At 41.8% G+C, this 22,423-nt stretch overlaps 3 protein-coding genes across 3 annotated transcripts; 1 reads left to right on the forward strand and 2 right to left on the reverse strand.

Moving 5' to 3' along the window:
- Window positions 1-9,626: 9,626 nt before the first annotated feature.
- On the reverse strand, window positions 9,627-10,624 carry LOC117478976 (growth arrest and DNA damage-inducible protein GADD45 gamma-like). Its single transcript, XM_034125959.1, has 3 exons — window positions 10,507-10,624; window positions 10,185-10,386; window positions 9,627-10,075 (listed from the first exon to the last, which is right to left on the reverse strand). Exons 1-3 carry the CDS (start codon window positions 10,605-10,607, stop codon window positions 9,962-9,964), a joined length of 417 nt encoding a protein of 138 aa, XP_033981850.1. The 5' UTR covers window positions 10,608-10,624; the 3' UTR covers window positions 9,627-9,961.
- A 4,715-nt stretch (window positions 10,625-15,339) lies between these two features.
- On the forward strand, window positions 15,340-16,752 carry gadd45gb.1 (growth arrest and DNA-damage-inducible, gamma b, tandem duplicate 1). The gene is made up of 3 exons (XM_034125933.1): window positions 15,340-15,532; window positions 15,647-15,854; window positions 15,964-16,752. The coding sequence occupies exons 1-3, from the start codon at window positions 15,390-15,392 to the stop codon at window positions 16,075-16,077; spliced, it is 465 nt and encodes a 154-aa protein (XP_033981824.1). The 5' UTR covers window positions 15,340-15,389; the 3' UTR covers window positions 16,078-16,752.
- A 1,230-nt stretch (window positions 16,753-17,982) lies between these two features.
- Window positions 17,983-21,451, reverse strand: si:ch211-22d5.2 (serine/threonine-protein kinase NIM1). The gene is made up of 3 exons (XM_034126033.1): window positions 21,178-21,451; window positions 19,486-19,754; window positions 17,983-18,815 (listed from the first exon to the last, which is right to left on the reverse strand). The coding sequence occupies exons 1-3, from the start codon at window positions 21,449-21,451 to the stop codon at window positions 18,054-18,056; spliced, it is 1,305 nt and encodes a 434-aa protein (XP_033981924.1). The 3' UTR covers window positions 17,983-18,053.
- Between the last annotated feature and the right edge of the window lie 972 nt (window positions 21,452-22,423).

Genomic DNA, 22,423 nt, shown 5'->3' on the forward strand with positions numbered 1-22,423 from the left:
GCGGCTCTGGAGGAACTTTGTCAACTCTGAAGCCTGCTTTCCATCCCAATGTTTCCCAATTTGAATCGACTTTTGAGAAAATCTCCCCAAAAAAATGCAAATGAATGCGTGTTTTTAACCACACCTGTTGAGCGATTATTAGTGAGTTGTTTAATGGAGGTGTGAAGTAGTTGACAACATTTTTTATTCATTTAAAAAATACAACCCAGTCTCACGGCATTTCGTGTTATAGTCACGAAATTAATTTAATCTATTGATTCGTGTTTTGAATTTTTTTCGTGTCACACAGAACGATTTTAAAAGCAATGTATTTCTATTGGTAGTATATTTTGTGCCTGCACCACGTCTTTTCGTCCGGTCGGGTCTTGGAAGACCGGAAGCTGTGTGGTTCATAAAAACATTTTCTTACTCAATATCTTACCCTAACCCTAACCCTTTTATTTAAAATAGTATAATGTCGGAGTTTTTTTGCCGTCCGCGAAGAAATGGGGCAAAGAGCCTCAGAATACTGAAATCTGTATTTATTTATTTTAAATGTCCTTCTAATTTGTTATTATTTGGTGCAGGCACGAAACATACTACCAATAGAAATACATTGCTTCTAAAATCATTCTGTGTCAGAATACTGAAATCTGTATTTTTTTTTAGCTCATTTTCCTTCAAATTTGTTATTATTTACATTGCTTTTAAAATCGTTCTGTGTGACACGAAAAAAATGCGAAATTCGTGTTGGTGAACACGAATCAATAGATTAATTTCGTGACTATAACACGAAATGCCGTGAGCGCTGTAATGATAGGTGTTTATTCATAACCTCAAGCTTTAAATAACATGTGGACAACTGGATGAGATCAGACATTTGTGTTTCATAGTGTGAGGAAGGTTGCATCAGATCTGGGTGGAGGGATGAAGAGAATATTTTTTGTTTCTTTATTGGAACAAAAGCTTCAGTGAACGTGGAAGTGGTCGTAATTGTTTCACTCAATTTGTTTTCATTGTTCTTTGCCCCATTGTTACTTTTATCAATACAGTACACAGTTTTCTTCCTTCAGTCAGGCTCAAAACATTTTTTGTGATATTCCAAGATTTTATTTTGAATCTTCTGGGTTTCACAAAAAGAAAAATGAGGACCTTGATAAAAAATAACCCACATTATATCATAGTGATGTCATCAGTTACGTCACTAACAATTATATGTTGTTTTTACAGCTTTTAGTGCACAACAAACTGGGAGGGTGAACTCTGAAAAATGTTGCCATTCAACGTTTGCAGTGCAATTATAAAAGCCTCCCCCCTACACATTGAATACTGTACCTAAACCAGTAGTAGATCAATTAGTGGTTTTATATCTATCTATGACATTCTGTGTGAATATGAAACTATGTAGCATTTGAACTGGTTATATTGTGTGCTCTAAGTGAAGCTGAATTTAATTTACATGAACATCATAGTCACTTATGTTAGGATTTTTTTATTTCTGTGTCTTAGTTTCTCTTATGTACACTGCCTTGTGCTGCAACGCAAACATTACATGGGATGAATAATACTATATACCTATCTAATCTATCTATCTATCTATCTATCTATCTATCTATCTATCTATCTATCTATCTATCTATCTATCTATCTATCTATCTATCTATCTATCTATCTATCTATCTATCTATCTATCTATCTATCTATCTATCTATCTATCTATCTATCTATCTATCTATCTATCTATCTATCTATCATCTATCTATCTATCTTCTATCTATCGACTGTATCTATCTATCTAGCTGGATCAGCATTGGAGCTGGTGTTGCAGTAGCAGCTCTGAACCAGCAGATGGAGCTGCTGCTCTGTGTTCAGCAGGCTGATTGTGAAGCTTCACAGCCTGCAGTTCTTCTGTTACACCACCAGGTGGCACACCACACACAGACCAGATCCATTTAATCAGATGGATGTGAGGATTCTTTTTCTCATTTTCAGTGCACCTCTCTGCAGTTAGTACTCAACTTTGTCACAAGAAGATGAATACTTTGTTACATCTTGCTATGTGTACTTACCCTTTGGTAGGAGTTTGAAAGTATAAATGTTTTCCTTTGGCATGGCTGACATGTATCAGTTTGTGTGAATTATATTTTTTCCGAGCATGTGGCATCTTGTATGGCAGCCCCTGCTTCTATATGACTGTATGTGAATGGGTGAATGCTGACTTGTATGTAAAAGCACTTTGAGGGGTCTAAAAGACTGTGCAGTCCATTTACCATTTGTGCTGCTATAACAGGTGATTTCTTTTTCTTTAATAAAGAATTCTGTCAATAGGGGGTGCTATAAAGGTGCTGACTTGTCACTTGTGTCTCCTGTTTCAAGCATCACAACAACAATGAGTCAGGAACCAAACAGAACACTGCAAATAAGCTGCATTTTACGTTTCGATGTTTAAAACAAAGACACAACTGCCTTATTATCATGATGGTGTTTGAAGTTTAGATGCATTTCAATATTTTGTATTGATTTGTTCCATTTTGTCATGAATTGATTCTTGTATTTGGTATCTGAGGAGAAATCAGCTGAGCCAACGGTCCTATATTGATTGAGAAAAAAACAATAATATAATTATGAAAAAGAAAAAAAGGGATTTCAAAAGGAGAGAGACTGCTTTAAAAGTGTTGTTTTGGACAGCCACATGTCAGAGTAACCTGAGAGGAAACCCAGAGCACCCTAAAGCACTAAAACAAAAAAGTGCCCTCCTACCTATCTGGCTAATTGAGACACTGTGTTAATGACAGCAACTCCACAGCCAATCAGAAAGCAGGATTGTGTCGCCGGGTAGAGAGAAGGTGCGAAGTGGTTCCTATTGGAGTGATCCCTGAACAGATGATGTGCCTGCTCCATATGGCACACCTCGGGGACTCCTTTGTGCCATGACTGATGTGACTCAACTTTAAAGGTTTTCCTCCTTCACTTTAGGGCCCCTCCACCCACCCCCCACTCCTGCTGATCTGCTGGATGAATGGGGAGTCAGCTCTACGTTGATCAGGCAAAGTGTGCCTCTGGTTTTGTATACAACCTCCCTCCTCCTCCTCACCCCTGCAGCCTGCACATTCACAGCTCCAGACTTTGTGTTTTGGGTGAAAGAGGGGAGGGGAGGGGAGGGGGGGTGTCTCAAATGTCCCGTGCAGCCAGCAGCAGCTGCTCCTGGACCTTTCCATTCTTCTGCACAAAAGAGGAGAGAGGGCCGGGGTCTCGCTGCACCTTTGTGCAGGGCCCCTCCTGTCGTTTTTCTGCTCTTTGTGCCCATTGAGGAGGGTGGAGAAGTGTTGGCTGGAGCTTTTGTCTGAGTTTTGTTTAGGTGAGGGTGTGCAGTGGGTGAGGGGGGGGGGGGGGGGGGCAAGTACAAGCCATCTGATCTGCTGCACACAGACACACAGAAGTGACTCAGATCTGCAGAATCACAATGTTGTGATTCTGCAGATCTCTACAGAGCCACTACAGTTCATGTTTTATCTTGTTTTATATGAGGTTGCAACCCCTGCAAAAAGCTATTCGTAATAACATATCGTCATTATATGGCCCTTTCAAAGTAAAGTTACAAAATGTTTTACGAGCAGCAACAATAGCAGACAACCAGAATAAAGTTGGAGCAAAATATGAGGTAAAACAAAACAATATCAAATGCTAAGTAGAAGAAGATAACAATAATACACTTTTAACACTCATATTCTGCCAAATTGGCTATCTCACACACACACACACACACACACACACACACACACACACACACACACACACACACACACACACACACACACACACACACACTATGCGCAGTGTTGCTGCTGCTTCTGAACGTGCCCCCAGCATTGAATGGAGAATGAGCAGACCAGTGTTTTGGCAACAGCTGTCAGTGTGTGTAAGTGTGTGTGTGTGTCTGTGTGCACTCTCTCCTACTTTGTGATTACAAACTGCAGCTGCAGACGTAAACAGATAGAAAACACCTTATCTGCATATTTATTTACACTGTTGTTACATGTAGAGATAACATCTGATGCAAACACATGTAATCTAACATCCACATAACATCTGCAACAATGCAACACTGAGCATACAAAAACACAACTTTTATTCTGAAGACTTTAGAAAAGATACAAGATGATATTCTAATTATAACCATAAAGATTTGAATTAAGCATATCACAAAAAAGTATATAATTTGTATGAAATGTGTGTCAGTAAGGGACGAGCAGCCTGCGGGTTGTTTAATGTAATTAGTGATTAGATTCATCAAGAGCTGACGCAGGCCCTACTGATGGATATCACACACACAAATTACCATCAGCAGCTGATGACTGAGGGAATGGGCGTGTGTGTGTGTGTGTGTGTGTGTGTGTGTGTGTGTGTGTGTGTGTGTGTGTGTGTGTGTGTGTGTGTGTGTGTGTGTGTGTGTGTGTGTGTTTGTGTGTGTGTGTGTGTGTGTGGTGTGTGTGATGTGTGTGTGTGTTGTGTGTGTGTGTGTGTGTGTGTGTGTGTGTGTGGTGTGTGTGTGTGTGTGTGTGTGTGTGTGTGTGTGTGTGTGTGTGTGTGCATATACACAACCCTAACTGAATGTACACACTCGGAGTGTTTGTGTGCTGTTTGACCCTGATCCTGCAGTGACTTGCAGCAGCAGGCTTATGGTAATGACAGAGGGCTGTATTAGCATAGTTGCAAACTTTATTAGCATAGCTATCAGACAGAGTGAGTGTGCAGACGTTAACCTCTTCAGCTATGGATCATCTTCAAAAACGTGCTTTGTTCCTACAAACATGCTTCTTAAATTATATCAATTGAAAAAAGCAATACGCAATGCAGTTTAAACATTTCATACATTTCAGTGTAAATATGATACGTGTGCCAATAGCAATAAATAAATATATGAAAATGGATTTGTTTATGCTGAGGACGGTATCCTAGGCAACATACTAAACCCCATCAAACTTAGAGCACAGAATAACCAACGTGTGCGCACACACACACACACACACACACATAAAAACGTTGAAAGCATTTTATCAACTACCCTTTTCTTCCGTGACTAAGATCAGGCTATGACTGGACGGCATTACTTTAATCTGATGAGCTGTTGGAGAGATGTTGATGCCAGTATTCTAGGCAACATGCTCAACCAAAACACCAAAAAACTAAGAGCACTGACTAACCCACGTGCATGCACACACAAACACACACACCAACACACTGAGCTTGCAGCCCGTCAGTACCATCTGCTGCAGCTCTCCGGCACAGAGAAAAGGTTTTGGGAGGAGGAGGAGGCTTTTATGTTGAAAGGACACTTGAGACGCAGCATGTGCGGCTGCAGCAGAGCTCTTTATGGCCGGGGTTGAGGCAGAGGGCAGCCCAGGTTATTTAGGGTGAGCCAGTTCAGACAGAAAACTGCAGCATTGTGTGGAGCTAATCGCTGAGCTTTAGAGGCGTTTGTAGGCCTATTTATTTGCATGGAGCCATGTTAGCCGTTTCCCCTTGCTTCCAGTCTCTAGGCTAAGCTAACCTCTCTTCTAAATATAACTTTCCTATACAAAGCAACAGCATTGTTAATTATGTTTTAAAGAAAAACATATTTTATACTAGATTATGTTTGCCTTTAACTTTATATTTTAAAGGCCAGCATGTCGCAAAAAAAGTCTCATTGTCTAGAAGTCTATGACAAACAGACCCTACTCCTCACTTGATTTACGACCTCAGTAAACATTTTTCTAATAAGTTTATTGTCTTAAGTGTTTTCTCTTATTCAATACTGTAATATGTTCATTGTGTAAATGATGGTCCCATTTAAAGTCAAATAGGTGATACGGCAGGGTAATATTAATGGCAAAAAGGTAGCAACCCCAGTGCTGTTCAGTGTTCAGTTGTACTTAAATATACTGCAAAGAGTTGTGTGTAAATTCTTTTTTAAATACTTTGCAAACAAGCCTGTTTTCTGTTGCCAAAATAAGCATCCCTATTACTATTAAAGTGAAAGTGAGTTACTGATGCACAGTGCTAACCCGGCTAACGTTAGCTGCCAACCATACATGCAGCTCCTCTCATGTTAACAACGTGGCACCAAGCTAACCTAGGTAGTGCTAGCGTTAGCCGCAAACACTAACAGCTACATCCTCTACAAAATATCCTCTATCATGCTCCCTAAAAACAAGATGGCAACGGCCAAAATGCCAAACTCGAGGCTTACAAACAGTAGGCGACAAACAAATGGGATTCTTCACAGTGACAACGACCACCTCTTACATATAGTTTATTGTTAAAATATACTATATGATAAGGCTCACTTCTCCTAAATGCGCTGTTTCAGCTTGTTTAAAATGTTGATGCTAAGCTAAGCCAAGCACATGCTGATTCCAGCTCTGTACTTCACATTCAAACAAGAGTGGTCTCTTAGTCAAATGTTATTGTAAGTGGCTTCATCTCCATCCTGCAGGGACTGTGTTGAGTTCAGACTTCAGACGAGTTTCTGCTGACTTTAGGGGGGTTGATGCTCCTCGTCAGGATTTGCTCCTGAATGGATGAATGGCAGTAGGCTTGTGCCAGGCACACAGCCTCTTCCTCTTCCTCCTCCTCCTCCTCATCCTCATCCTCCACTCTCTCCCTTTATCCTCATCATTAAATTGAACAGCAGATGGAGTAAGTGCAGGCTGGCTGTCGTGGAGATTTAAAGGGCTGATTGCATTTCAGCTGGTCGTGCTGTGTGTGTGTGTGTGTGTGTGTGTGTGTGTGTGTGTGTGTGTGTGTGTGTGTGTGTGTGTGTGTGTATATGCACATGTGATGGTGCAGAACGGTGAATGATTCTGAGGTTTTAATATTATGTGGCAACTCTGCAAACATTGCTATGAACTTTGTCCTCTGATTTTATATCACCTTGCTTATTTCTCTTAAGCCCTGGTGTGTAATTCTCAACTTTTTTTAAAGGTACATTTGTTAGTTTATGTGTAAACATCAGTGGAAATTGGCCCCAGCTGATCAAGAGTTAAAGTGCTCACTAACCCCAGATTCACTCTCTTTGGTTGCTTCATTTCTGTGTAAGGCTTGATGCCAAGAAACGTCCATAACATATTATGTCAAAGTTGTGTGTGTGTGTGTGTGTGTGTGTGTGTGTGTGTGTGTGTGTGTGTGTGTGTGTGTGTGTGGTGTGTGTGTGTGTGTGTGTGTGTGTGTGTGTGTGTGTGTGTGTGTGTGTGTGTGTGTGTGTGTGTGTGTGTGTGTGTGTCCACGTGTCCACAGAAGCTGCAGTTCTTCCAGGAGGAGGGGGGGGGGGCGGCGTGGGGGCTGCAGCAGCTGTTGACTGCACAATAGTTTTCAGTGACAGGCAACATGCGGGTCAGACTGACTTTAGAGTATGGCTCCAAAGACACAAAAGCCTCTTAAAGGTTCTGAATCACAAATGAGAGAAAGAAAAGAGAAACCAAAGTGTGCCAGAAGCAAGAGATCAGCTTCATTAAGCTGCAGCTTCACTTTGGGTTTTCTTTACTTCAAAATGAGAGCAGCATCATGAAATAAAGCCTCCGATTATGATGATAGTAAAGTTAGTATGACGTTTTTTTCTGTAAACGCATGTCAGAAAACATTTTAAAAGCTCACAGTCACTGTGATAATTTAGTTCTGAAATAACTTCCTGTCCATCACTTCTTCCTCAACCAAATTACGAACACACTTTAGAAAGGCTACAAGTAAAGGTCCTGTTGTTACAGCATTAAATGTATGAAAGTATAATGACAAAAAATGTAGTTAAAGGATTTTTTACATTACATTAGATTTGTACTACTCATGATATGACTGTTGTATTTGGTTAAGCTGGATATATAAATTCATTTTAACTAATGATTTTGTTCATCCTGTGCTAATTTATTTCCCCATTACTCAAATTGTTTGGTTTATGAAAATAGTAAGAAATGCCACCTCACCTAGAGCCCAAAGTGACACCTTCACTAAAGGCCTATTTGCTTTGACCAACCAACCATGAAAAACCTTAAATGACAATAATCAAGTGTAGCTCCAATAGTAAAACTCTCCATTTGTTAACAGATCTTGATTAGTAAAGTAACCAAAGCTGTGAACAGCTAGTGATTACAAAATAGTAAATATTATCCGCTATGGTGTAGGCCTAGTGCAGAAAAGTAGCAATTGGCATTTAAGGTAAATAGTAAACTACAAGTTCTTCAAAACTGTAAGTACAGTATTTGAATAAATGTAGCGGTCTTATCAGATACCAAAATTCTGCAAAATACTAACATCAAAATTGAAATGGACAGCAGACATTCACTGAGTCTCTGTGTTAGCAGCCTAGCTAGGCTAACACAAATAAAGGAGCATCCTGTGTTAAGCTAACGTCTGCCTTTCTCTGATGTCATGGCTTGCTGCCTAAAGAATATGCTTATTCATTTTCTTACAGTCAGAGCACTTTCATATGTGTGCAGTAAATATACAGCTAAACTAAAGACAGAAGGTGAGTTGCTTATTCAAAAAAGAGCCAGATTAGCTGCTGTATGTCTTCATGCTAAGCTAACAGACTGTTGCCTTGAGCTGCATATTTAAAGACAAGAGTGGAATCAATCTGTTTTTTAATCTAACAAGACAGCAAATAAGCATGTCTCCTTGTGTTAAACTATCCCTTGAAATGTGTTGTATTACATTTAAAAGTAAGCCTGATTTTGCAACAGCGCTGCACAATATTAAGCCTAAATGTAGGCAGTGATTATACAAGAAGTTACCAGAATCAATTGTAGTACGTATAGCTGTGAGATGACATCTGCCTCAATAAAAAGTGATGGGAAATTAGTTAAATATAATACCATGTGACATGTGTGCCATTGTGTTCAATTTCATGCTGATTTCAGCTTTGTGGTTAGGCCGGCCACATCAAAAGAAAACCCAGAAAAGGGATCAAAAAGTCAAGAAGTCAAACTGGAGCAGGATGCCAAAGAAAGATGTGGGAATGAATTTGTGCTTAAAACAAGTTAAACCCCATCTAAAAGTCAAAGTAAAGTCAGAAGGCAATATTGAATTCAAAGATTTTATTTCTTTCATCTCACAAATAAATCAGATATTCAGTGAACACATAATTTCATTTGACAAATAGAGCTGAAGTGAAACCTTCAGGAAGTACTTTTTCTTATCTTGAAATTTCAGACGCACAGGATTCTTGTTATTGAAACACTTTTAGTATTTTGATGTTACATTTCTTAATTACAATTTTTCCAATATCTTTTTATGGAATATTTTGTAATTTCGTTCAAATATTTGTTCCCACAGGATGGGAACATATATATATATTTTTTTTACCATTTCTTTCTTCAGTTCATAATTCAATTCATATCATTTTTAACATTAACATGAAAGCCATTTTCTAAAGTGAAACCTTTAGAGAACAAACTTTGTCTTCAATGTTGTGTTTTTTGTTTTAGAATATTTTTTGTCATCGTTAAATTTCTAAAGTGAAACCTTTAGAGAATTAAGACAATTCTGGAAAGTGGGAAACATATCCGCTGATTGCAACTGTTGTCATGTTACTCAGCGAAGAGGTCGTCTTCAAAAAGTCTCTTTTTTAGACAACCTCTTCCTCAGCACCGCTTCTTCTCCTGCTGCGCGTGCTTTCAACGTGCGACATTTGCTCTGTGGGACCACAGGACGCAACACTCGCATCTCCTCCCTCTCCAAACCTCATCCACACAAAGAATGAGGGTCGATGCGTCGCTCTTGTGGCATACCGGACTCTCATTCACATAAAGAAGGAGAGTCATCTTGGCATGGACGGGACAAGAGGCGACGGTTCACGGGGGGCCACCTTTGGCCGGCGCCGTGCTGCCTGGACGGAAATCCTCCTCAGGAGTATCCAGGGATGAGCAGAAACAGGGTCATCCGTCAGGATGAGTATTCCTAGATGAGAAGCTTTAACAGCATCTGAGCATAGAGAGGAGCCGAGGCCCGATCAGCGCCCGGGGAGGCTGATCTCAGGAACCCAGTCGTTGAGACTGCGGCTCTCCTCACAGAACAGGTGCAGCTTCGCCAGAGCAGGGTCCTCCCAAGACCCTTCAGCTGGGTTCTGTTGAAAATGAAGAGGAAATATGGTTTAGTGATGTGTTCCTTTCCAAAAAGCACCAAAAATACACTTCTCAAAGGATTTAGAACCACATATTCTGAGCTCTACATACCGTGATCAGGACGCAGTGGGCATCTTCAAGCTGCTCCGCCTTGTCTCCAACGATCTCAGCCAGACGCTGCATGTCGCTCACTCTGACGATGCTGATGTCGTTGTCAAAGCAGAAGGACTGGATGAGGGTGAAGTGGATCTGCAGAGCGATGTCAAACTCATGATCGGTGGCCAGGACGCAGAAAGACACGCTGTCTGGATCACTATGGAACAAAGAAGAGATAGGGTTAGAGATCAGTTAGCAGCTGTTCTAGGATCATCATGTTGGCTGTTGTTCAGAGACGATGCCAAAGTCACTTTTAAAACACGTTTAGTGTACTTACTCAGTCATGATCTTAGCGCTTTCGTAGACTCCAACAGTGAGTCGCTCCTCAGCCTGAGCGCAGAGCAGAGCTTCCTTCAGAGATTTCCCAGGTGACTGCATGATGCTTTAGGTAATAGTTCAGATGATGTGGTCAGTAAGTCCAGAAAAGACAGTTTGTGCTTCTTCCTTAGAATCTGCAAGCTTATATACCCCAGACCCTGGCACACGCTCACTCTCTGATTGGCCGTGTGAAGCACAATGGCTACAACAGGCCTGCAGCCCCCACCCCATTCTCTGGGGCGCGTGCCTATAGAAAGTCTTAGAAGTCGGGGGAAGTCTTGGTTGAAAGGATCAGATGTAGAAACTCTCTGACCTTTAAATAATTGCCTTGGCTAGCTTACAGGGATAATGAAACCACACAGGAAGAGCAGACTGTGGTCGTCAAAGTTCTGGAAGAATTAGAGCAGCCATTGACATTCAAACGAGGACCATACACATCTAGAGTACATCAGGGTTGGGCAATGGACCGATACAGTATCAATATTGTGATATGATACTCGCTTTTGTCTTAGATGTTAAATAACGTAATTTAAATGTTTAAGGCTTGTACAACAGACAAGGGTTTCTGAATCAGACTGTTCAAGTGGTTTCGTTTTAAACCTTTACCAACCTAGTCAGTACATCCAAATGACTGAATACTCTCAATATAGATATTGTTAATAAAGCACCAATGGCCCACCTTACAATATTGTCATAATATGTATATCGAGTCATTTGGTCAGAAATAATAGATGTATGATTTTCTTCACATCGCTGAGCAAAACTTGACATTACATCTTAACATTTTGTAAACTGTGCCACCATTCTAGGCAGACATTTATTTCCAAAATGTATTGAAAATGGTTGTTCATTATAACAGATTCCCCACCACAAGCAGGAGTCTTTTCGATGTTCTGCTGAACAGAAAATATATGGAAATCATATCTGCCTGGAGCTGTTCAAAATAACTAAAGTAAATGTTCAAGAAATGTTTTGTTTTGATGTTGTTCTTCTATATTATTGCATATTTCAAGATGCATGTCCGTTTTTAAACTACTTTTGAAGGTTTCTCTTCAGATATATTCATGTCAAAAGTGATCTTTTCACTGCATTGTGTGTTTGTTGTTAAAGCCTCCAAAAAAGGTTTGAAAGTCTGAATGAGTGCCACTTTGAAGAGATTATGAGCACATATGATAGTCCCCATCATAATAACTGTATTGCAATCAGCTTTACTCTAAATATGTAAGTGTTCATTTTTTTGATTATCATCCCTCGTTATTATGGTTTTAAAAAAAAGCAAACATATTTCCTTCTTTTTTCCTTTACGTACAACATTAAATGCTTTTGGATCTAAGGCATATGATAAGCATGTTTTTTTGCCTTGATGTAATTGTAGTTTATCTAAAGACTTTAGCTGATGTTATCAACAGAGTATATACAAACTATTTAAGGAGTATTACAAAAATGTACTACATTTTGGGAGTTTCTTTAAAATGGGGATTTTACCTAATGTTTTGGAAAACAAGGCTACTTGTAAAGAGTAACATTCCAAATGTACAGTATGCACTCAAATACACACAAAGTTTGCAAACATTTGCCAAAACAGTATGGTGCTCCGAATGACTGTTATGCAGTTACAACATATTTGCAGATTAAACTTCTTTCCAGGTAATCAACTATTACGAAATCAAAATATAACATTATTGGAAGTTTGGAGATCCAGTGATCAATTAACACGTTGCAGTTGGTACTTTTTCATGTGTCATCATAATGCAAAGATACCATGCATCTTATTTGCATAGGACGTCAGGCACACTTTTATAACGCAAGACCAATTTCACTGCATGCACTGTTTTTTGTAGATGTGGCACGCGCCGCTGCTTTGCATGCCTAAAGGCCGGCCCTCACTTGAGGCGCGTGGCATCTGGAGATGCCTGCGTGCTTTATCGCTCAGTCTGCATCACTCCCCATAGCAACCGAGAGATACCATCTGTCCCCGCGGGAGGGAGGTGGAGGGAGGTGAAGGGGGGGGAGCAGACAAAGCAAGTCAGGCAGCACCTGCTGCGCGTGAGGGGCAGTTTTCAGTCCACTGGAAATAGGATTTTAAAGTTTTGAGGTTGAAAAAAGGTAGCTGGATAAATACCTTCTTGTTCAGTTAAATGCAAAGGCTTTATTGTAATATGCACTTTGCAAACGTTATTATTGGAAATCCAAATCTTAAATCGCAGGCTCTTCCAACAATCCAACACAGAAACACATAAAAGAAATAGCCAATAATGCAAGACAAAATTAAAATAAATTAATGCAATAGAATGGTGCAAGTGACACATACATGTAACTAGAATGCAGAAAAACACAAAAGTTGGCTGTTTTGTCTCAAAAAACACTTATTTTATTTATGAATTAAAATATTATACTTTTTCTTTATGTACTTTTATTTCCCTCAACCTTAAGTCCTATTTGCACACCCCACACCCCACACCCCACATCAACATCTCATCCTGCAGCTTTAGAGCCCTTCTATCCCTACAAAGAGGTTCAGGGTTTACGAGTCGCCGCAGGTCACCAGGAAAAAAAAGAGCTTTGACCACCAACACCTGTCGCGCGCTGCAGAGGAGGCCTCCGTGTGGCAGATGTGCTGCAGCAACAATGGGTCGGTATCGATTTGCACGCGCCTGCCTGCCTGCCCTGTGGCCATGCAAGCTGATCCTTCCTAAAATAGCTCAGTGTTTGAACCTCCCTCAGCTGGTTCCAAATCAAACGTTAGCATGCAGCTGATGTGCTGATGAGTTTGCAGAAAGTAAAAGCGATGATATATACATAAACACATTTGGTGTAATGCACAGATAAGAGTTGTGTTGTTATAAAAAACAAACACTTTGAGCCTTCTAGCACGTGTTTATAGCGCAACCCGAACTTGATTTACATCTGCCTTTACGTGTCTGGCACCATTTGGAGATAACACTTTTCATTGTGAAAGTTTAGCCCATAAGCACGACTCTTTGGCATTCAAATTTAATCAAAACTCAGACAACAGCCTGGCGAATGTGGAGACTTGTAGACAAAGGATCGGCGCGCCCAGGGGTCGGTGTTGACCTGGGTTTAGGAGAGGGGAGAAGGGGGGTCCCTCATAGCGACAGTTCTCCATCTGCCGTTCTCCCTGCTGCAGAACAATAGCGCTGAATCAATCACCGCCAACCTGTGTCTCCTGCACAGCCAACCCCCCTCCTCTATTTACGCAGCAGTGGCAGCAGGTCTGACCTGATGCGAGATGAGCTTTGGATTATTATGCAGATAGAATAGAACCAAATAAGCACGAACTATTAGGGAGATACTGCGTTATCAGTAAGCCAGATGTATTTGAGTCGTGCGTAAAAGTTTAGTCGTGCGTAAAAGTGATCACAAATGAATAGAAGGTTCACAGAAAAATAGTTTATAACCTATATATGGATGGATATAGATAAAGACATTTAGTGTATCTAAACACACTTGTAAAAATATGACCTAAATATAGTTGTGCTTAAACGTTTGGTCGTGCGTAAAAGTGAAACAAAAGGGTGTCATAAACAACTGAATTTAAATGCACAGATAAACATCATCAAAACAAATGTTGCATACACAGATATAATACATTGCGTAAAAGTTTCTTGATTCCTAAAGTTGTCAAAAATAGGTTTAATTCAATCCTCCAGATGGAGACATTTGATGACTCCACCCACCAAAACTCAAAACAAAAGTGCAATCAACTTCACAAGTTCTGCTTTAGAATTCAGTTCGTGTGGCCCCTGAACTCCCCAGAGTAAATACATAAAAAGCGAGCAGGGCCAGCTGATGGTGGACACGTGGTCAGCATGGGCCAGCAGTGCAGATTGCGCAGCACCCACAGCGTTCTGGCACGCGCTCCTCATTTGCATTTGTATGGATGGCCGTAATAATAGAGGGCTTCTGTGCTCACAATGGGCCGTTTTTATGGCCAGCCTCTAGTCCACAGATGGCATCATCCACCTGCCCTTTCACTGTGCTGGAGGGGGAGGGGGCGCTGCACACTTTCTCCATGTTGGTGCTGCAAAATGTCAACAAAAAACCTAAAAAACAAGAAAGATGTCATTTCAGATTGAATGTTTGAAAGTCAGGAAGGTGCATTATGGGGTTTAACAAATGCTGCTGAAGATGTGCACATGTAAATGAATCATATCAGTTAGTTTGGATCATTTTAGGATAAAATCTCAGTTATTTTCTATTATTTTGTCCCCACTGTTGCACACATTATGCAGCTTGTGAGTTTTAATAATTATTATAAATGCATGCAATGTTATGCATGCTTAACAATTATATTATATTATGCATTTTTATCCTTAATTTGGAAATGGTTTGGTTGCAGCAGCATACAAGGCACTGCACATGGAGTTAAACATATAACGAACATAAAACAAAATGATCATAAACTGTGAAGATCGACATGCAAAACATTGGAAAAATAAATATATATAAAGTAGAATAAATAATATGAAATATACAGAAAGGCTGAGTTTTCTGTCATTTGCACTAAAGTGCTAACACTTCTTTTTATTTTAATGAAGCTATTTTTAGTTTCAGTCCAGGCTGCAAGCACTCAGAGGGGGGGCGTGCGTGGCTCGATGACCCCCATCAATCTGCCACGAGCCACAGTGTGACAATAGCATTATCATACCAATACACCATTCATCTCCCAGCCAATCAGGGCGCAGCGCTTTCACTGCCCCGCACGAGCTGCAGAGTATAAAGAGGGGAGGCTGCGACTCAGAAGGCACTCTACTCCCTTTCGGATTTACTGAAACTATCTAAATCTATTTCCTTCGTGGAATAATCTTCATCATCTTCATCATGACTCTTGAAGAAGTTCTGATCCAGAAGCCCATCGAGCGTGCCCAGTGCACCGGTAACGCCTTGGAAGAGGTCCTGGTGACCGCTAAAGAAAACGACTCCCTGACTGTTGGCGTCTATGAGTGCGCCAAAATTATGAACCTGTAAGTATGAAACTCCCAACTGAATGTTTCAACATTTAAATCAGTGATTTTACACACTTTGGGTAGGTTTTGGATGGAATCTCATGGCTTGTTGCTTTTATTTTGTCCCTACAGTGATCCAGACAGCGTGTCTTTCTGCGTCCTGGCCACGGATGAGGAGTTCGAGTGCGATATTGCTCTGCAGATCCACTTCACCCTCATCCAGTCCTTCTGCTTTGACAACGACATCAGCATCGTCAGAGTGAGCGACATGCAGCGTCTGGCTGAGATCGTTGGAGACAAGGCGGAGCAGCTTGAAGATGCCCACTGCGTCCTGATCACGGTATGTAGAGCTCAGAATATGTGGTTCTAAATCATTTGAGAAGTGTATTTTTGGTGCTTTTTGGAAAGGAGCACATCACTAAACCATATTTCCTCTTCATTTTCAACAGAACCCAGCTGAAGGGTCTTGGGAGGACCCTGCTCTGGCGAAGCTGCACCTGTTCTGTGAGGAGAGCCGCAGTCTCAACGACTGGGTTCCTGAGATCAGCCTCCCCGGGCGCTGATCGGGCCTCGGCTCCTCTCTATGCTCAGATGCTGTTAAAGCTTCTCATCTAGGAATACTCATCCTGACGGATGACCCTGTTTCTGCTCATCCCTGGATACTCCTGAGGAGGATTTCCGTCCAGGCAGCACGGCGCCGGCCCAAGGTGGCCCCCCGTGAACCGTCGCCTCTTGTCCCGTCCATGCCAAGATGACTCTCCTTCTTTATGTGAATGAGAGTCCGGTATGCCACAAGAGCGACGCATCGACCCTCATTCTTTGTGTGGATGAGGTTTGGAGAGGGAGGAGATGCGAGTGTTGCGTCCTGTGGTCCCACAGAGCAAACGTCGCACGTTGAAAGCACGCGCAGCAGGAGAAGAAGCGGTGCTGAGGAAGAGGTTGTCTAAAAAAGAGACTTTTTGAAGACGACCTCTTCGCTGAGTAACATGACAACAGTTGCAATCAGCGGATATGTTTCCCACTTTCCAGAAATGTCTTAATTCTCTAAAGGTTTCACTTTAGAAATTTAACGATGACAACAAATATTCTAAAATATAAAAAGAAAATAATGAGAAAAGTTTATTCTCTAAAGGTTTCACTTTAGAAAATGGCTTAATAAAGTAAAAAAACAATGATAATTGTAATATTGTCTTATAAACATATAATTATGTAAGACAGAAATGAAACTATGAACTTGTGATCATGATGTTGACATTTTTTGGAAAATGTTTGAAAAAAATAATGTTTATCTTCTAACAGTTTCACTTTAGAAATTGTAAGTGGAAAACGCTTAATAAAAACAAAACAAAGAATACGATGGTGTGTTGTGTTTTCACTTTCTCTTGCAAAGATGAGTTGTGTGTTTTGGGTTGACGGGGTCAGAGAAGAGGGAGGGGGGGTAATGAAACTAACAAAAGTTTCAAACTCAGCAGATTTGCATGGAAGGCGCTAAGGCCTGTCATCTGGTGTGCCTGCAGTACAAAAAAAACCCTCCGTGGTCCCTCCTCCAGCAGACCTCATCTGCATGTGTATAGATCCGGGCACAAAGGCTGCAGCTCCCGGCCTGTCAGCTCCAGCGGGCCGCACAGAGCTCCCATTGTTCGGCCTGCAGATGTCTCTCCGCAGCCACGCCGCGCCATCTGCCGCGTCCTGCAGGTGGGGGTCGGGGAGGGCGGCCTGGGAGGAGCTGGGGAGAGATGGGGGTGAGGGAGTTTGCCAGTGCCAGAGGGGCTGCAGGGGTCGGGTCTGGCTGGTTTGGGCCGGTTTGTCCCGGGCATCATCTGGTGTCCTGCCAGCTGCTGTCGGGACTACTATTTACTAGCAGGCACTTCGCGAAACTTTTGGTAAACAAAGCACAATGACGCGAGATCTGCTCTGCTGCCACCCCCCCCCCCACCCACACACACACAGTTTTTTTTTCCTGCACACACGACTTTTTTTTCCTCAACAATTTTAGGACACAGAACTCATGTGTGCAAGTGTAATAAACACATTATGTCTCTTATTTCCCCTGCACTCCAAAGTGTGCAAAGCTCAAATCAGGTGCACACAAATATTTTGCATGAAATACTTTTTGCACAAAAATCTGGTTTTATTTTGAACTAAAAATGTTTGCGGCTGCAAAGAGCATTTGTGACTTTTTATTCAATTTAAAGTGTCCAAAAGTAACAATAAGTTACATTAAATGATTACTATTTGTATAATGTTCATCTCTAACTTGAGCTTTTTTCTTTGAATCAGATCTCCAAACCTAAAAAAAATTAAATAAAAAAAGCAGGAGTCAGAATCTTTATTTATTTTTTATTTCACAACCATTAGGTTTGTTTAAATGTGTCAGGCACTTTTAAAAAACACTTTCTGCTATTGAAGGAAATGAAAAATAATATTTAAAGCACAAAACTGCAAAAAGTGTGGAAACACAATGTGAAATGTAAAAAAACAAAAAAGCCACTAATTCCATGCTTGTAGAAAATATATAAAAACAGTTCTGCCAGTCTTTTTATGAGAGCACACAGAGTTTGGATGTGTGTTTGAGGCCCCTGTAGGTGCTGAGCCCCTCCCTCTTGGGGTCGCTCACCATCCCTCGCACCACCGGGGGACAGTCGCAGCCCCTCCTCTTCTGGGCGCGGTGCAGCAGGATGCGGTACACCCCCGTGACGGGGCTGCGGCTGTGTTTGGTCTGGCTGTCTGGCAGGTGCTCCGCGCTGAAGCCCAGCTCCTCCAGCGTGGCCCTCACCTCCTCCTCCACCTCCTCCTCCATGCTGCCCCGCTCCGAGTCCAGCAGGCTCTGCAGAGAGCTCGACGGCTCCGGGTGCACCAGGGACCAGGGGAACTCCACAGGGAGGAGCCAATTGCAGCCCATCATCTGGTCCAGGGCGTCGCGCTCGTCGGGGGCCGCCTTCAGGATGCCCTTGATGAGCCTCTGGCAGGGGCCGGGCACCCAGGGCGGCACGGTGTAGGCGCACTCGATGACGCAGCGCCGCAGTTTTCCAATGGTGTCGGCGCGGAACGGCATGGTGCCGGTCACCATGAAGAAGAGCACGACCCCCATGGCCCACACGTCCACCGGGGGCCCCAGGTAGCACTCCTCCCTGAACAGCTCCGGGGCGGCGTACGGCGGGGAGCCGCAGAAGGTGTCCAGCGCGTCGCTGCGCTCGGAGATCTGCGTGCTGAACCCAAAGTCTGCCACCTTCACGCAGCCGGTGCTGGTGAGCAGGACGTTCTCCGCCTTCAAGTCGCGGTGGATGATGTTGCGGTTGTGCTGCACGGTGAAACATAATTAAAATGGATTAAAATGATAATGGAATCCATAAAAACATAGTGATCAGACACGTTTTAAACCAATCCACTTCCTTAAAACAAATCATACAACTTAAGCTGAAGACACAAGCTGTGTTCTTCACGTTTGTTCTACGACCAATAAATTGTTTTTACAGTTTTGAAATCAGTTAATACCCCACTTGTGAATGTCCGAAGCATTTAGGTGTCTTAATAACAACTGTTGCTAACACGTTTTTAAACGTCATCTTTCGCTTAGCGGTGGTGCCATGCGATTGTGATGTAGTTTGTTTATAGCCGAACCTTTTCATTTCTGGCTACTCCATTTATGCCTCAAAAATCATAAAAGTTGTGGTTCAATTTGGAGATCATCCTACATAACGTGTAACAAATATAAATGTATGTTTGACATAGGGCTTGTTTTCTGCTTATTCCAAAGTCCAACAGAAATATTCCATTGCTTTTTGTTGAGGGAGCAATGCTAACTTCCTGGTTCGCCTCGAAAAGATGTCATCACTGCACCGCTGTAGTGTTTCTATGCTCTCAGTTGAGTCCCTGCAATCAAGCTGCAACATAAAATATCTGATAACTTAATAGACTAAATAAATACAACTTCACGGTGGTAAAAATGAACCCAGAGTTTGATCTCTCACCATATATTTGATGGCAGAGAGGATCTGGGCGAAGGTGATCTTGCAGGTGACGTCGGACAGTTTGGTCTCGGTGCAGATCCTGTTGTGCAGGTCTCCTCCTCCGGCGTACTCCAGCACCAGGAACAGGCGGCTGGGCGTCTCCACCACCTCGTACAGACACACCACGTTGGGGTGGCGCAGGCTCTCCATGGTGCTGATCTCCCTGGAGAGCAGGCGCTGGGCGTGGCTGTCCAACCGGGTCCTGTCCAGGATCTTCAGGGCCACTTTGTCTATGAGGAGGACACAGGGGCATTACATTCAATGAACAGAACATGTGTTAAGGTCAGATTTTGATACTCATAATATTTTAATTTAATACTATGTAGTGTTTGGATTGTTGGACAGGCAAGAAATGTGTTTGAAGACATCACTTTCAGCCTGTCTGTTGATATCTTAGTGCTGTAACAGTTATTATAATTGATTATGAATCATCACAAAAACAGAGATTCAAATGTACATTAAGTTTTGAACACAAACTTACACACTGAACAACCTTTCTTATTAAATACAAAAACAGTTACCAACTGTAATGATCACATATCTACTCACCTGAGCAAAAGAGCCACACTTTCTGTGGTTCTGATCGCTCTAATTTCCTTACTTTTATATCATTCATAAAATATCTTGGGGTTTCGATCTGTTTGAAAACATCACATTGGACTCTTGGATCTTTTTGAATGAGTTGTTCCACTACTTCCTGACATTTTAGATATGATCTTCTGATCTACTGATAATGAAAATACTGTTTTTTTTGCAGCCTGCATTACTACTGCACGACATCTTATATGAAATACTACTAAAGAGTTCTGATTTACTAATAATGAAGACAAAAGCAGAAGGACCAGAGTTTTGCTAACATGACCTGGAGTTTGGGTTATGTAAATGTAATTCATTAAAGGTAGGGTCGGTACATTTGAGAAACCGGCTCGAGATCGCTAGAATTTGAAAATACACAACCGGAGAAAATCTGCCACTTCCTTACAGAGCCCCTCCTCCAACACACACGAACGCGCACATGACCAATGAGGGCACGAGATAAGTTTGTGCACAGATGGAAGGCTGACAGGCAGGTAGGCCATCCAGTTATTTTAGCCGGGCCGGCTCAAATGATTGATCGTACTTTTTACAGTATTACAGCTTCCACAGATGACATTTTATTATGGATTTTTTTGTCAAAGCACTTAAAATATTCATTGCTATCGGGATGTTAAGAGCATTCCATGGAATATAACAAAAAGTGTATCTCGAGCCGGTTTCTCAAACTTACCTACCCTACCTTTAAGGAATTATTATATTATATGTGCCTAGTGTCTGCATCCATGAATGTCAAGTCAAGCATACAATACCCACAATGCATCATATGATTGTGAACACCTGATGGGTGGGTGTCATTTTTAGAGTTGTGCAATACTCTACTTTATGTGTAGTGTGTATAAAGTGTATATGCAGACTTTTGTTGTTCCTGATATTTAACAAGAGACTCCATCCACTATAACTTAGCATGAACCCCCATACCCAAAAGCTGTGTATAAGCTGAGTGTATCCCTTTTGTTTAAGTAAAAGGGATTGGACATTAAAGCCATGTGCACAAGTGAAAGGATCCCAGGCAAAGGTTAAAGGTTATTCCCACAGTCTGATATCTTTTACATGCACCTTTAGTCAGAGCGTGGAAAGCCAACTTGACCCTGGAGAACGTCCCGGAGCCGATCTCCCCGCGGACCTTGTAGAAGCCCACCCTGCGGCCCACCACCAGGTCCTTGATGGTCTTATCGTCCTTGCACAAGTCTGTGGTGAGCTTCTGCAGGGGGCTGGGGCGCGGCGGGGGGTACGCCTCCTCGTCCTCGGGGCCCACCTCAGAGGTGTCCGTCAGGCTGTACCGGCTGTGGTGGAGCCTGGTGCTCGCCACCTGGTACTGCCTACCCAGCATGCCTGCTGCCGGCTGAAGAGCGGCTCATCTGCAAAGACACGGTTACAAAGTCTTTGACTGCTCATTGTTTGGTTCAGTAGTTTGGTAACTGTTTACCTTGTAGCTAATAGGATGTTAAAAACCACATTTATATTTCACTGGAAAGTGCATTAAGAGAGGGTAAGAGGTGATACCAGATGCCTGTTCCTTTATTATCAATTATAATTATTCTACACCTGAAGTCATCTGGTGCATCACAGTAGGGCTGCAATTAAAGATTATTCTTATTATTACATTTAATAACTTTAAAAGTTGGAAAATAGTATAAAATTCAATTTGTTGCATACAGGCTAAGGTAATGTCTTTACATCGCTTGTTATGTCAGTCCAACACAAAATATATGAACTCTAACATTATAATAAAGAGAGGAAAGCAGCACATCTCCATATTTAAGATGCTGAAAACACAATTTCTGGCATTAAAACATAAAAAAAAAATAGTAAAATTATTGGTTTTTTTTGGGACCTTCTTGATAAAGCTCTACTTCATGGTAGCAATATGACGTAGGACTTTAATAGATGCCTTACAACAGTTTGTACCCATAATACTGCACGTTTACTGGACTACCATTGTGTAAACTTTTAAATGGCTATATAACTATTTAACAAAGACATCAAGAATATAGAAAAAGACTTGTTTCTTACCAAGTTTCCAAACTGCTGTCAGCCGTGGACTCCATTACACGCAGAAGTGGTTTCGGCAACCACCTTTTTTTACTTCGTACGCTCACATGCTGGCTGTCTGTGTCCTCCAGCAGCCCACTGTACCCAGCTCACTTGTTCCTCTCCACTGATGAAGGATTAAGGTGGTGTCATGAACTCTAATCCTGGTTTAAACTTGCTTCGATGTCAATCCCTTCAAATGGCTTGCATCACCTCACGGCATCAAAAAGTGGCCAAAAGGGATTCAAAAGATGACGAATGTGAATATGTA

The sequence above is a fragment of the Trematomus bernacchii genome, unplaced genomic scaffold, assembly GCF_902827165.1.
Source record: "Trematomus bernacchii unplaced genomic scaffold, fTreBer1.1, whole genome shotgun sequence".
In the NCBI taxonomy this organism is placed as follows: Eukaryota; Metazoa; Chordata; class Actinopteri; order Perciformes; family Nototheniidae; genus Trematomus; species Trematomus bernacchii.